At 49.5% G+C, this 16391-nt stretch overlaps 1 protein-coding gene across 1 annotated transcript in view; it reads right to left on the reverse strand.

The window, feature by feature from the left end:
• npr1a (natriuretic peptide receptor 1a) overlaps positions 1-16391 on the reverse strand; it is a gene marked incomplete at its 3' end in the record, with an annotated part of 384573 nt that overhangs the window by 163002 nt on the left and 205180 nt on the right. Inside the window, exon 5 of the mRNA XM_084312567.1 lies at positions 14023-14203. Within this exon, the coding sequence (XP_084168693.1) occupies positions 14023-14203 (181 nt within the window). The remainder of the gene's footprint in view (positions 1-14022; positions 14204-16391) is intronic.

Here is a 16391-nt window from a genome sequence, read left to right on the forward strand (position 1 = left end):
CGATCTTTTCAAACTAAGCTGGTTGAAATCATGTCTAATAATATACTGTATGATGAGGACATTTATTTTTAGTGCAATATTGTTCCAAGTGTTCTTTTCATTATTATTCTTTCTGGTAGAATAATTAGAGAGTAGTGGTAGAGTATTAACCTAGAACAACTTGAGCCTATAAAATATAAACGTAGGAATATTCTTCTAGTCTTGGGAGTGTGTAGAGGGGGGGGGGGGGGGGGGGTGGCTACCACTGCCACACAAACGAATAATTAATTTCAAGATCCTCATCCTCAGCCCTAAACGGTCTCGCCCCAGCTTACATAAAGGAACTCCTGGTCCAATCAGCCATCTCCAGATCCCTCAGATCAAACAGTCAAATCTGCCTTAAAATCCCACACTCCCAGACTGGTGATGCAGGGAAAATGGGCATTTGCAGTCGCAGCGCCGAAACTCTGGAACAAGCTCCCACTAAACATAAAATCTGCAAGCACTCTACGGACTTTTAAGGCCATGCTCAAAACCCACCTTTTCGCCATAAAAAAAATCCATGAGCTAGTTTTGTGTTGTAATAATAATAATAATAATAATAATAATAATAATAATAATAATAATAATAATAATAATAATAATAAATTGAATTTATAGAGAAACGCGCCTTTCTCAGACTCAAGGACACTTTACAAGAGAGAGAAGCTATATAAAAGAGGGGGTAAAAATACAGGAAAAATAAAACAAATTAAAGAAAAAATTATAATAAAAAGGAGGCAAGGTGCTGTCCAATTGGACGAAACAGTAACAGAAAAAATAAACAAAAACAACGGGATCGGTAGCTTAAAAGAGTCAGGGGGGAAGGGGTTGGGCTACTTGGGAGCAGGGCCATGTTGTGCGAAGGCAAGTGTGAACAGGTGGGTTTTTAGGTGGGTTTTGAAGAGGTTGATGGTGTCAGAGCCTCGGATGGAGGGGGAGAGGGAGTTCCACAGCCTGGGGCAGCTACAGAGAAAGCTCGGTCTCCCAGTGTGGAACGCCTGGTGCGGGGGATCGTGAGGAGGTCGGAGTTGGAGGAGTGGAGGCCTCGTGCTGGAGTGTAGGGGTGGAGTAGGTCGGTCAGGTAGGAAGGGGCCAACCCGTGCAGGGATTTGTAGGTGAGGAGGAGGATCTTGTAGGGGATTCTGTGGTTGATGGGGAGCCAGTGGAGTTTTTGCAGGGTAGGGGTGATGTGCTGCCAGGGTTTAGTGCACGTGAGGACCCTCGCAGCTGAGTTTTGGATGTACTGTAGGCGATCCAGAACCTTCTTGGAGGCACCAAGAAGAATTCCGTTACAGTAGTCGAGGCGGGAAGTGATGAAGGCATGAATGAGTGTTTCCGCTGAGGTGTCGGAGAGTGAGGGGCGGAGGCGGGAAATGGTTCTGAGGTGGAAAAAGGCGGACCTGGTGACAGACTTGACGTGAGGGTGAAATGAGAGGGTTGAGTCCAGTATTATGCCGAGGTTCCTTACCTCCGTGGAGGGGCAGATGGAGTAGCCATCCACGGAGAGAACAAGGCGGTCGATCTTTTGGAGGAGGGCTGGGGAAGCTACAACTATTAATTCGGTCTTCTTGCTGTTGAGTTAGAGAAAGTTGGTGACCATGTTTTTATGTCCTGGAGGCAGGCAGTGAGAGAGGGGGTAGGGAGGGGAGCAGAGGGTTTGGTGTGGAGGTAAAGCTGCGTGTCGTCTGCGTAGGAGTGAAAGTGGAGGCCGTGTTTCCTTATGAACTCATGAAATCTCGTGAAAAGGAGCGGACCTAGCACCGAACCCTGGGGAACACCCTGTTTAACAGGTGCTGGAGCTGACCTGGACCCCCTGAGGGAAACATACTGCCACCTGTTGGTCAGGTAGGATGTGAACCAGGACAGGGGGGTACCAGTGATGCCAAGGACACTTTCCAGACAGTCTAGGAGGATTGTGTGTGAGATAGTGTCAAAAGCAGCTGAAAGGTCCAGGAGGATGAGGATGTTGATGTTGCCAGCATCAGCAGCCATGAGGAGGTCATTGGTTACCTTGATCAGGGCGGTCTCTGTGCTATGTTTAGCCCTGAACCCAGACTGGAGTGATTCGAACAGGTCATGGTGTGCCATGTGACTCTGTAGCTGGGTGGCTACTGCGCACTCGAGGACCTTGCTGAGGAAGGGGAGGTTGGAAATGGGGCGGAAGTTGTTGAGGTTATCGAGGTCCAGACCAGGTTTCTTGAGAATTGGGGTGACTGCTGCCACCTTCAAGTCAGCAGGGACGGAGCCAGTGGACCGGGAGGAGTTAATGATGTCTACCATGAGGGGACAGAGGGCAGGCAGGCCAGCCTTCACCAGGGTGGTGGGTATGGGGTCCAGAGAGCAGGTAGAGAGCTTAGAGCCTGACACCAACTTCATAATGGAGTCACTGTCCACCAGGGAGAAGGATGAAAAGGAGTGGGTGGGATGGGGCAGGGGGTCATGTTTAACACCCGGAGGTGTGGGGGACACAGGAATAGACTGGAGCTGCTGGTAGATGGCATCGATCTTGGTTTGGAAGAATTCCGTGAATCTGTTGCAGATGAGGAGGTGGTCTGGAGGGGGTAGTCAGGGGGCTGGAGGAGTTTGGTGATGGTGGAGAAGAGGGCTTTGGAATTCCCTTGGCCTTTGTAGATGACATCAGAGTAGAAGGAGGATTTGGTTTGGGTGAGGGCGAGTCTGTAGGAGATGATGTGGTCAGAGTAGGCCTGGGTGTGAACAGTGAGGCCTGTTTTCCTGCAGAGCCTCTCCAACTGCAGGCCCTTGGCTTTCATGGAGCGTAGTATGACTGGTGTATTATGTCTAGGGATGGGTACCGAATTCGGTACTTTTAAAAGGTACCTACCAAAACACGTTGGTACTACCGAGTATCGATTCATGTGAGATCCAACGGTGCCTACTTTCGGTTATGAGAAAGAAAGAAAAAAAGTCAGATGACGTCACGTTTTGTTTACCGCAAAACGAACGTTAATGTCAACGGCACAATACATGTTTTCAAACTCTTTGGGTGTTTGCAATTCATGGGGAGTGTACATATGTCTCTGATATCTTGGTACAGTGGGCACACTGGGCAGGTTGTTAGAAAGTGTAACTGAGGGGTACAATTCCCTGACTGTATTGATAAGTATGGTATCATTAAACCACCACCGATTATGTACTTTAACTACTGGCCACACAGTACATGATATAGATATGATGAACACTTTCCCACCATGAAACGAAGTCCACACAAATGTATAAATCGAATATTTTATATAGCAAAGGGTATATACAACGTTCACTTAATGACATTTATGATTTGAATGCACTTGTAAGGCAAATGAGTATTCGTAGGCAAATCAACATTGAATGTCCAATCTCTGGTTACGCAGGGAGCAAGTATACAACCTGGTTCTTTAGGGAACTATAGCGATGGTACTTAAATGATTATAGCTGGATACACTAAAGGGGGGTCCCGCTGGTTGTAAGTCAGTAGGGGGGGGGTTAGGAGAGCCGCCGGCGATATCCCATCTGGCCAACGATTTCTTGGGAGAATTCAGAGTGCTGAACACGGTGCCCACAGAACCTCGGTCCACAGATGAATACAGCTGGGCCCTCTTGTAGACGGTAGCTGCCGGTCCACAACGAAGAGACGTGAGGCGACCTCACTCGGGGTAGAGCGCCGTCTCACCAGGACTCCTCTCGGGGGGTAGTTCCAACACTCAGCAGTGTTGGCTGTTATCCATGGCATAATCAAAGCACCCAAAGCAAGTAGATAATCCAAGCCGTGTAGGGCTCGCCGTCGTCCGGGTAAAGTAATCCAATGTGCAGGTCCACTCGTCCTGGCCCAGAACTCCTCGGATGAAAGCACCACACGTGGTCTGCCCAGCCTGGTTAAGACTCTAGATAACGCCAGGAACGATGGGGGTACTGCTCACTTCATAACTCTAACCGAACAATGCACCATACATAATAGACTATTATTAACTTAATAGAAATACGTCCCACTCGACGGTATAGTGCCAAACTATGACAATTCAACTATTAATCCACACGATGTCTCAATGCCTATTCTGAGGCCAAGTAGGCCATACTGCACCACACGTGGGTCGTGGGTGAGGCTTCACGTCTGTTACTAGGTTGGAGGGTAAAGGACTAATGGACTAAAAGAAAGTTCTACTTTACTTGCGCCATATATATATGCGCTGTGAACAAATAGTACCATTCGTATTTTGCCAGACGTATTCCTACGCGGAACCGGGCTTGTAACGACATGTTCGTCGGCACGATTGAACTTGAACCAAGGGCTTGGCTGCTGGCGCCAGGTTCTTGTCCAATGAGAGAATGAAACTATTATGGGCTGTTAGTAGACTAAAGGGATATTCAGTGTATATGTACAAAGAATATACAAGGGATATCAAACGATATACAAATACTATTAAATATATATCCATAAACAAATATATATATTCGGTTTAATCTGATCCTTCACAACAGCCGCACCCTAATTAGTCCCACCTAATTAGCTAAGCAGAGACAGATTAACCGCACTGTCTACCACTCAAGGTCCGCTGTAAGGGTCAGTCAACTCACAAAGTCGTCGGGTCATGGTCGTCATCGATAGTGTCTGGGAGTCTGGGCAGTTCTATTAGCCTCGCCACGGGTCGTGTGTAAGTTCGCCCTTGGACGAGCACCTCGGCTGCTCGGACCTTGCCATCGGCACCGGTGATCACTTTGCTTACGCGGCCAGCCGGCCACATAGCTCTGGGTAGTGACTGGTCGATAATCATGACGACTGTTCCTTCTGTCAAATTGTCTCTCTCTTTTACCCACTTCTGGCGGGTCTGTAGAGACGGTAGGTAGTGGAGTAGAAAGCTGTTCCAAAACTTGTCAGCTAGTACTTGACTGTACCTCCACATTCTTCGGCCGTTCGCTTCTTCAGGCCTGTACATTGTCTGGGGTAGCGCGGGGTCCAGCCGCCCCATCAAGAGTGTGTTGGGGGTGACTGGGTCGACATCTGCTACATCACTGGAGACGTAGCCGAGGGGCTTGGAGTTCAATACTCCCTCGATCTCCGTGAGGACTGTCATTAGGACTTCTTCCGCCACAGTCTGGGCCCCAAGCACGGCATACAGGGCTGTCTTTATAGAACGTACTTCTCGTTCCCAGGTTCCACCGAAGTGGGGTGCGTTCGGGGGATTAAACTGGAAGTCAATCTGGGATGGAGCGAGGTGGGTCTTAAGTTCTGGGCCCATAGCTTGGAAGCTCTCTCTCAGCTCTCTTTCTCCGCCTTTGAAGTTTGTCCCGTGATCAGACAACAATGTAGACGGTTTTCCTTTCCGTGATGTGAATCTTCGGAAGGCCATAAGGAATGAGTCTGTGCTCATGGTCGGAAGGAGTTCGATATGTATCGCTCTGGTGGTCATGCATTTGAATACAATACCCCACCGCTTCTCGGTTCCTCTTCCTTTCTTTATATACAACGGGCCAAAACAGTCCATGCCTGTGGAGTGGAATGGCTTGTCGCCGAGTCGGAGGCGACAGGGAGGTAGGTCAGCCATCCGGGGTATGCTGGGCTGCGCGCGCCACTTTCGGCAGTCTAGACAGGTTCGCTGGAAGCGTCGCACTGCTTCTCTTCCTTGAAGTATCCAATAGCGACGTCTGATCTCCGCGAAGACTCTCTCTGCTCCTGCGTGGTGTACATCCTCGTCGTATTTCTTTATGATCAGCTCTGTGACCTTGTGTCGGCTGTTCAAGACTATCGGGTACTTAACGTCATCCGGTAGATTGGGGGCTCTCCGCAGACGACCACCCACTCTGATGAGATTATGGGCGTCGCTCTCGGGTGCCAGGTGGAGCAATCTGCTGTCTGATGGGACGGGCTTTCCTCCCTGTAGACAGTCTAGCTCATCGGGGAACGAGTCTCTCTGGGCTCGTTGTAGTAGAAGAAGTTCTGCTTCTTCGTAGTCAGCTGCTGAAATGTCGGCAGTGGGCTGAATCTCTGGGTGGTGCCGCAGAAATGTCTTTAGCTGCGCACTCTGTAGGGTAATGCAATCATCTATGTTGGGGTCTGTGGAGGCGACTGTGCTCAGTCCACAGAACATAGGTTTCTTGTTCTCAGCCTCCTCTTTACTCGCTTCCCGTGGGGTGGGCGTAGGCCACTCTTCTTCCGGGAGCTTGAGGAACTCTGGTCCGTCACTGTAGATGTTGCGACGGGTGAGGTCATCTAGGGACCAGACCACGTGAGCGGATCGGCGCGGCCGAGAAATCCGCTCTTCGCTCTTTAAAGCTTGGTCCGCTCCGCTAATCACTCATGTTGACCCCGCCCCCAAGTCGCTCTCCGCTCGCTCCCCGCTCACCTTGAATCGAGCGCTCCCCGCTCCCCGCGCCAGATCGCTCGGCAGTTTTTTTTCTTCTTTTTTTGGAGCATGGTGTAAATGAGCTCAAACTAGAACAGTCTACACCCCCTGGGCCCCTTAACAATTGTTTGTATTGAGCCGCATTGTAATTGTAGCCATTCTGCAATGTTAAATAACGTTGTTTATCCATTCACTATCTCTATTAAGCGATGATAGGCTAGCCGAGCCACAATGCTATGGTCGCTGCCATTAACGTTAGCATGTAAGCTAACGTCAACAACAATGGCGTCGATATACTTTTTCTAACTAGAGTGAGTGTGGGCGTCTCTACAGTGACAAAGCCTGAACGAACAGCCTATCACAGGTTCACCCTTCTCATTGGTTGAAAATGGCCTTCATGTTTGTACATCGCCATCTGTTGCTTTGGCATTGTACTGCATGTATATATTACATCAGTGTTAAACCACTGTGAGCGGCCTGGAGTGGATTGGAGCGGAGGAGAACTCTCGCTCCGGACGTCGCGCCGACTCATTTTAAAACCCACTCCTCGCTCACGTCAAAACCGGCCGCTCCGCGCCCCGCGCCGCTCGCGCTCCGATCCGCTCACATGCACTGCTAGGGACATTCCCCGGGTGATGACGTCAGCTGGGTTGTGTTTGGTGTCCACATACCGCCAGCTCGCTGCTTCTGTTAACTCTTGAATCTCGGTGACTCTGACTCCCACGAAGACCTTGTATCTGCATGAATCAGACTTGATCCATGTGAGTACTGTCGTGGAATCTGACCACAAGATTGTTCTGTGCACCGGAATGGTGAGTTCACGTTGGATTAACGTGGCTAGATGCGCTCCTGCTAGGGCTGCGCAGAGCTCTAGACGCGGGATAGATTGTTGCTTTCGTCGGGCTATTCTTGAGCGAGCCAGGATGAAAGCAGTGTGTATCTCTCCTCCCTTCTCTTGGGCACGCAAGTAGGCCACCGATCCATAGGCTACTTCGGAGGCGTCACTGAAGACGTGTAGATCCATCTTGCATGTCTCTGGCCTCACTGTGGGTGGGAAGTAGCTGCGGCGTATATTGACGCCTGGGAGTGAGCGGAGCTCCGTCTCCCACTCTCTCCATGTGGAGGCAAGGTGTGCGGGTATTGGGTCGTCCCAGCCCTGGTCCTTGTCCCATAGTGCTCGTACAATCATCTTTGCCCTGGTGGTGTAAGGTAGAATACATCCCAACGGGTCATATTGTCTGGCGAGTGTTCTGTACACACTCCGTCTGGTGGTCGGTATCGCCGTCGACCTTCCCTGCTCCGTGGTCAGGGGTTTGTGTCTATAGTGGAGCGAGTCTGTTTTGAAGCGCCAGACTAGTCCTAGTGTCATTTCTTGGGCTTCTCCTGGGATTGTCGCCATCCAGGTCTCGCTGCTGGCAGCCTTGTCCGCGGGGGAGAGGCTGCGCAATACGTGCGGGTCACTGCTGGCCCACTGCCTGAGATCAAAGCCGCCTTTGATCAGGGAGGCGCGTAGCTTGAGTAGGAGAACCTCGGCTTCTTCTTGAGTCGAAACGCTTTGTAAACAGTTGTCCACGTAGAACTGTTCTTCACACTGTGTCGGACCTCTTCATCTGCTGCTGGGTCCTCTGCGACGTGTTTCTGTAGTGCAAATGTAGCACAGCACGGGCTGCATGTGGTTCCGAAGGGGAGGACTTCCCACTGGTAGATGGCTGGGTGCTCATCTCCGATCCTCTCTCTCCATAGGAACCGCAGCAGGGGCTTGTCCTCCTCCACTAGTCTCACCTGCAGGAACATCCCTTTGATATCCCCGCTGATAGCCACCTTGTCCTGGCGGAAGCGTAGTAGCACGCCTAGTAGAGAGGGGCCGAGTGTGGGGCCGGGCAAGAGCTCTTTATTCAGATTTTGGGATCCGATCTGGTAGCTGCAGTTAAACACAATGCGATCTTTGCCGTTGTGGTGGACCTTGTGGTGCGGCACGTACCATGATTCGGTCGTCTGATCGGCCTCTTTAATGTCAATCTTTGTCACGTGTCCCGCTGTGATTAGCTTCTCAATCTCAGCGCGGTACACACTCTCTTGAGCGGGGTCTTTGGCTAGGCGCCGCTCTGTGTTCAATAGATACCGCTCCGTGGCGTCTTTCTTTGCGTGAAAGGTGGGCATTCCCTCTCGCCTCAGGAGTGGAGTTGCGTATCTCATCACTCCGCCGACTGTGACTCTCTTTGTCCCTTGCTCGAGGAGGTTTATGGCGTAAATGTCTTCTTTAGAACGAATGTCTTTCTTTTCGTTCTTAAAGGGCATTGTCTCTAGTGTCCATAGCCTCTCGACATGCTGCAGGAGAGTGGTGTCTTCTTCTGTCGCTCTGGAGTGGAGGCAGCTAGTGGCTGCTGTTCGGTTGAGAGATTTAGCGAGGGGGCCTTGTAGTGTCCACCCTAGGCGGGTCTCGACTGCTGCAGGACAGCCTCGGGGTCCTGTATGGACCCGGTCTATCGGGACTATGAGGTCTGCATGGTCGGAGCCTATCAGCAGGGTCGGGGTGGCGCCGTCTATGAGCGGGATAGGTAGTTGACGCAGGTGCACATATTTATCCATCAGCTTGGCGATGGGGTAGGTGTACTGTGATAGTCCTATTTCTTGGCTGGTGAAAGCATTTGTAATCCTATACCGTCGCTCTGGCTGCCCGCTTGCTGCGATAGTGAAGGAGACATTCTCGCCCTTTATCGTCTTTAAATCTCTTCTTATTGTCCGAATCGTCATTTGGTTCTCGCTCCCCCGCAGTCCCAGCTGGGCCGCAGCGGACGCGAGCAGAAGGGTCTTCTCTGACCCGTCATCAAGGACGGCGTAAGTGTCCATGACTTTATCTTGGTAGCTCAATGTTACACGGACTACCTTTAAGAGCACTTGGGCGCCGCTGCTGCTGGCGGGGTCAATGTACATGACACTTGCCTTGGTGCTGCTCGATGGTGCAGGTGCAGGCTTTCTTCTGTTACTGTCGTGTAGTACATCTCGATGGGCTCCGTCACACCGACTGCACCTCTTCTTTAGGCGGCATTCGGCTGCCATGTGACTGCGCGCACATCGGTAACAGCGCCTGTTGGACTTTATCCATTGACTCACTTCTTCTGCATTCATCTTTGTGAACAGGTCACATTGTGACAGCCAGTGTTCCTTCTCGCAGTACGGGCACACCATCTTCCACTTCTCTTTTCTCGAGGGGGTACTGTGGTTCTTACTGCTCGGTACTGATTCTGATTGGTGCATGACAGTCAACGATCTTCTTCCATCGTTTATTCTCCTGGGTCCCTCTCTGGAGCTTGGTGTGCTCCGCACGAACGTATCCAGTCGTAAGCTGCTGACTTCTCTCGCCAGGAAGTCGGCTAGATCGAGGAGGGATGGTTCGGGACCGTTAGGATCACGGTGGTCTCTCTGCCGCCTGAAGCGCTCTTGTCTGGCGGGTGGCAGCTTCTCTAAAATCCTCTCGACGTTAGAGTTGGCGTATAGCTCGTGCATACCCTTTTCCCGTTGCGCTCCCAGCATCCCTACCAGGGACTGCACTTTTATAGACAGGTCGTCTAATGAGCGATTGTCTGTTGCTGGGGGTAGGCGGTCAATATGCCTTATCTCTTGGATCACGTAATCCCATATACGTCCATATCTCTGGTCCAGCGCTGCTAGAGCCGCGGTGTATGGGGTCGTAGAGGTGGCATAGGCTAGCGCTATATTGTGCGCTCGCGGTACTTTCAGGTGCTTCAGTAGTATTGCATACTTGTGGCGTTCATCAGCGACATCCACCATCATTGTCTCTAAGCACATCCGGAGCTCCGTGTACTGTGCTCGATTCTCATAGGTGAAGTCTGGAAACGTCGGTGTACCAATGTATGACGCCGTGGATGGCTGATACATCGGCGAGCGTTGGGGGAGAGGCCTCTTAGGCAAGTCTCCTCTTGCGCCTCTCTGTGGGCTGGTACCGGCAGGGTACCATGGCCCGCTGGTCCAGGTGCTATTCCTCGGGGCTGGTCGTGCGTCATGCTCACCCGTGAATAGAGTCGGGGGTCTGTAGCGCAGCGCCGCGGGGGTATAGCCTGGGCTGTACTGGACCTCCTGGTCCGGTGGAGTACTGTGCTGTCGTCGGGCTTGGTTCTCCTCCTCTCCCTCTTCTTCTTCTATCAGGTCCTCTAGATCCTGTAGTCATTTATTTAGCTTCTCCGCAGTGTATGCCGCTCCTTCCTTGTAGCTGGGTCTCGCTTGGACCGGTCTGGGAAGGGGGTCTGCGGGGGGTATAGGCTTGGTCTGTTGGTCAAGTTCAGGGTCGCTTGCTCGGTTAGGAGACGCTGCCCTTGACTGTTGTCTCGACGAGTTCCTTGAACCCCTGGCGGAGGGAGAGGGTGTTGCCTTGAGGATCAGCTGCTCCATTAGCTGCGCTTGTAGTCTGTCGCGCTCGGCTTCGCGCTTGGTGAGATCTGCTTCTCTTTGGGCACCGGCAGCGGCGCGCTGGGCGTCGGCCCGGTCTCTTGCCATATTCTCTTCCGTCTGAAGGCGTCTCATCTCCAGGCGTATGCGCTCTTCTTCGCTCCGTTGCTGTGTCTGGAGTCGATCGCGTTCACCCTGAAGTCGATCGCGTTCACCCTGAAGTCGATCGCGTTCACCCTGAAGTCGATCGCGTTCGGTAGAGGCTGTCAGGCTGGCGAGGAACGCCTGTGATAGCATCCTCTCCGCTTCGCTGGGGGAAGACGGTTGTAGAGGTGAGCCGCTCCTGGCTGTACTCGTTGGGGAGTCCTGGAGCTCTATTTCCTCTGCGCTCTCCTCCTCTTCTTCCGTGCAGAGTTCTCTCTCTGTAGGGTTGTCTTCCTCCCGGGGCTGGTCGGGGACTACTTCTTCGGTATTGGCGGGGGGTAAAGGCATGTCAGCTCCCTCCTGGTCCCCACCGTGAGCTTGGTCAGTTACATTAGAACCCACTAGGGCCTCTGTGGTCGGGGTAACCTGGTCGTTAAGGTCAGACATAATTTTACTTTCTACTTTTACCGCGTTTACCGTTTGTCGAAGGCTAGGTAGTTGACTGACAGCGTAATCCTCTAAGTACGGAGGTGGCTGTCGTCTGCGCCGCGGGCGTTCTACGTTAGGAGGACCGTTTCGTGGAGTGTTCATCATAGGCCATTTCAATATTAATAACACTATATTAATATTACACTAGTTACCCTCCGGCTCGAAGGACCAATTGTAACTGAGGGGTACAATTCCCTGACTGTATTGATAAGTATGGTATCATTAAACCACCACCGATTATGTACTTTAACTACTGGCCACACAGTACATGATATAGATATGATGAACACTTTCCCACCATGAAACGAAGTCCACACAAATGTATAAATCGAATATTTTATATAGCAAAGGGTATATACAACGTTCACTTAATGACATTTATGATTTGAATGCACTTGTAAGGCAAATGAGTATTCGTAGGCAAATCAACATTGAATGTCCAATCTCTGGTTACGCAGGGAGCAAGTATACAACCTGGTTCTTTAGGGAACTATAGCGATGGTACTTAAATGATTATAGCTGGATACACTAAAGGGGGGTCCCGCTGGTTGTAAGTCAGTAGGGGGGGGGTTAGGAGAGCCGCCGGCGATATCCCATCTGGCCAACGATTTCTTGGGAGAATTCAGAGTGCTGAACACGGTGCCCACAGAACCTCGGTCCACAGATGAATACAGCTGGGCCCTCTTGTAGACGGTAGCTGCCGGTCCACAACGAAGAGACGTGAGGCGACCTCACTCGGGGTAGAGCGCCGTCTCACCTGGACTCCTCTCGGGGGGTAGTTCCAACACTCAGCAGTGTTGGCTGTTATCCATGGCATAATCAAAGCACCCAAAGCAAGTAGATAATCCAAGCCGTGTAGGGCTCGCCGTCGTCCGGGTAAAGTAATCCAATGTGCAGGTCCACTCGTCCTGGCCCAGAACTCCTCGGATGAAAGCACCACACGTGGTCTGCCCAGCCTGGTTAAGACTCTAGATAACGCCAGGAACGATGGGGGTACTGCTCACTTCATAACTCTAACCGAACGATGCACCATACATAATAGACTATTATTAACTTAATAGAAATACGTCCCACTCGACGGTATAGTGCCAAACTATGACAATTCAACTATTAATCCACACGATGTCTCAATGCCTATTCTGAGGCCAAGTAGGCCATACTGCACCACACGTGGGTCGTGGGTGAGGCTTCACGTCTGTTACTAGGTTGGAGGGTAAAGGACTAATGGACTAAAAGAAAGTTCTACTTTACTTGCGCCATATATATATGCGCTGTGAACAAATAGTACCATTCGTATTTCGCCAGACGTATTCCTACGCGGAACCGGGCTTGTAACGACATGTTCGTCGGCACGATTGAACTTGAACCAAGGGCTTGGCTGCTGGCGCCAGGTTCTTGTCCAATGAGAGAATGAAACTATTATGGGCTGTTAGTAGACTAAAGGGATATTCAGTGTATATGTACAAAGAATATACAAGGGATATCAAACGATATACAAATACTATTAAATATATATCCATAAACAAATATATATATTCGGTTTAATCTGATCCTTCACAACAGAAAGTGTAGCTCATTTTCCACCTCTGCTCTTGAAACACTACTAACGTTAGCTCCAAAGAGTCCAAACTACCACTCCTTTCAAAACTTTATTTTGGATCTGCTCGCGCTGCCGCGGTGGGTTTTCTTTTTAGCGGTCGGCTTATTCCTTCCATAGTTTCACATATTTGTAACTTATTTAACGTTATAGCTAACGTTAGCTAATCGCTGGGCATAACGTTAGCTCCCTAACGTTAGCAAGCGCAGTCAGGAGGACAGAAGAGTACCGGATGTGACGTTGGTAAACAAGCCACAGTCTGTTATGTAAGACCAAACACTGCGGCAGAGCGGGTCTTCTCCAAAGACAGTGAGTGACCGAAAATAACTGCTAGAATACTCAATCAGCAGCAGAGTAGTTCATTGCTGCAAGATTGTTTGTTTGTTTAATCAGTTGTAAAATACTTTCATTTATTTGTTATTTAAATATATAGATGTGTATTCGAATTTTTAGAGACTAACGTACCGAAAGAAGTACCGTTGGGTACCGGTATCGATTCACAGGTACCGGTACTGGTACCGGTATTGGTTCAAATGTGAACGGTACCCATCCATAATTATGTCCGTCTGTTCTCTGTCTGCTTGGTTGGCCTGCATGTATTTCCGGGCTTATATAACTATTGGTTGAATATAAATAAATGTCATATCATATCACATGTCTCCTTTGTCAGTCTGGGAAGAGTGTAGACTACCACACGTCTCCTCTCTGGGTCTGCGGAGGGTGTAGACCAGGGGTTCTCAAACTTTTTTTATTTATTTTTACAACCCCATTTTATTTAGGAATTTTTTTGGTGACCCCACGCTTAATGTATCGCGTAATTTCTACGTGGAATTAAGGAATATATATATAGAGAGAGAGAGAGAGAGAGAGAGAGAGAGAGACAGAATGAGAGACAGAGAGTGTGAGAGAGAAAGAGAGAGAGACAAAGAGCGAAGGAGAGAGAGAGAACCCTCGAATCAGTGATGTCACTGGGATGTAAAATCTGAGGCTGCTCCATAGACATGTGAGTATGGCGTGTGCTGGTCTTACCGTGGTAGGTACGGTTCCACATCTTCTTGGTCACATCTTCTCCCTTGGGCCTCCTGCTCCCCACCTCCTCTCCTCCTCCTCCTCCTCCTCTTCCTCCCCTCTCCTCCTCTGCTAGAGTCTCGTTCAGTGCCTGGGAGTAGAGCATCACTCCATCATAGAACCCAGCTGATATTAGGTTATACTGAGAGAGAGAGAGAGAGAGAGAGAGAGAGAGAGAGAGAGAGAGAGAGAGAGAGAGAGAGAGAGAGAGAGAGAGAGAGAGAGAGAGAGAGAGAGAGAGAGAGAGGGGGGGGGAGATAGAGAGGGGGAGAGAGAGAGGGGGGAGAGATGGAGAGAAAGAGAGAGGGGTGGAGAGAGAGAGATATTTGTGGGGTCATAAAATGTGAGCTCTTACACCCAAATGAGATTTAAATTCTGGTTCAGACCTTCTAGGAATGCTAGAATGACAGCTCCTAGTGGTGAACAATGTCAGACTGTGGTTGTACTGGGCAGCTCCTAGTGGTGAACAATGTCAGACTGTGGTTGTACTGGGCAGCTCCTAGTGGTGAACAGTGTCAGACTGTGGTTGTACTGGGCAGCTCCTAGTGGTCAACAGTGTCAGACTGTGGTTGTACTGGGCAGCTCCTATTGGTCAACAGTGTCATACTGTGGTTGTACTGGGCAGCTCCCAGGTGTGAATGTGTGGAAGTCTGTGAGTGTCAAGCAGGTTGTTATGGGTAAATAAAGGTTAAATAATACAACTACTTCCATCACGTGTGCATTAAGTTATTATGTGTTTGGATGAAGTGACTGCATGCATGTGTACATGTTTGTGCAAGGACTCCATGCTTTTGTGCACATGCATGGGTGTGTGTGTGTGTGTGTGTGTGTGTGTGTGTGTGTGTGTGTGTGTGTGTGTGTGTGTGTGTGTGTGTGTGTGTGTGTGTGTGTGTGTGTGTGTGTGTGTGTGTGTGTGTGTGTGTGTGTGTGTGTGTGTGTCTGTCTGTGTGTGTGTGTGTCTGTATGTGTGCAAGTATATTAATGTGTGTATTGCTTGAGGACAGTCTATCTGATCACAGCTCAGAGGATTCTAGAACATCTGAACGCAAGGACACACACATGCACACACCACACTCTCACACGGACACACTCACGGACACCACACACACACACACACACACACACACACACACACACACACACACACACACACACACACACACACACACACACACACACACACACACACACACACACACACACACACACACACACACACACACACACACACACACACACACACACACACACACACTGACTCACGCATACAAACACACAAACACACACACACACTATATCCAAGCATCAGACTTTATGATGTGTGTGTGCGGAACTCAGGAACACACACATACTTGGACCGCTGCCAATAGTTGGAGAACTAATGGCTGGAGGGGACTCAGTGTACAGTGTGCTACTACTATACTGTATATACCATGTATACTATTATCTACTACTATTATCCCCTCTTCACCTGATAACTTCACCTTTCCTCCTGCTAGATTCTTGTACCGGATCTCCTCTCTGGTAAACAAGAATACCCTGAAGACTCTAACAGGAGCACTTATTCAAGGGTACTACGCTTATGCTTGCACCTCATGGTACCAAAGCACCTCAAAGGCAGTAAAAACAAGATTACAAACATCACAAAACAAACTGGTCAGACTACTGCTTGACCTTACTCCTAAAACCCACCTTACCCCTGCCCATTTTGACAACCTAGGATGGCTTAGAGTAGACGACAGAGTACAGCAACTTGCAATGGGCCTGGTCTACAAGATACACTACACCACTAAGGTACCCATGTCGAAATACTTCCCAAAGGTCAGTGAATACCACAACACCAGAGGGGGGAGTTCCACAAATCATGTTCAACCCAGATTCGGCTCAAACAAAGGACTAAACACGTTTCGCAATTATGCCACAACAATGTGGAACGCCCTACTCACAGGCGTAAAATAATGTGAATCCCTACTAAGGCTGTCCCCGAAGCCTGTTTTTGGGATTCTAACTTCGTCAGGGTTTTTCGAACGGACGTTCAAACCTAAAAATAATAATGTTTATAATATACATATATATATATTTTTTTTATTTATAAATCCTCAAACTAAATCCTCAATTTGAATAAAGTGATTAATCTGATTAAATTAGTCCTTTTTTATTTTATTAAATCAACTTTCCAGCCCCAGACCCAGCCCAGGGAGAAGCCCCAGCCCAACTAAATCAACCAACTTTCTTTAATGAATATAACTCATAATACCATAATATTAGTGTAGCCTAATATTTATCTGCAACTGTGAAGAAAAACCCCATTGGTTTAAACAGAATGAATA

The sequence above is a fragment of the Notolepis coatsorum genome (genome assembly GCF_963971535.1).
Source record: "Notolepis coatsorum genome assembly, chromosome: 4".
Taxonomy (NCBI): domain Eukaryota; kingdom Metazoa; phylum Chordata; class Actinopteri; order Aulopiformes; family Paralepididae; genus Notolepis; species Notolepis coatsorum.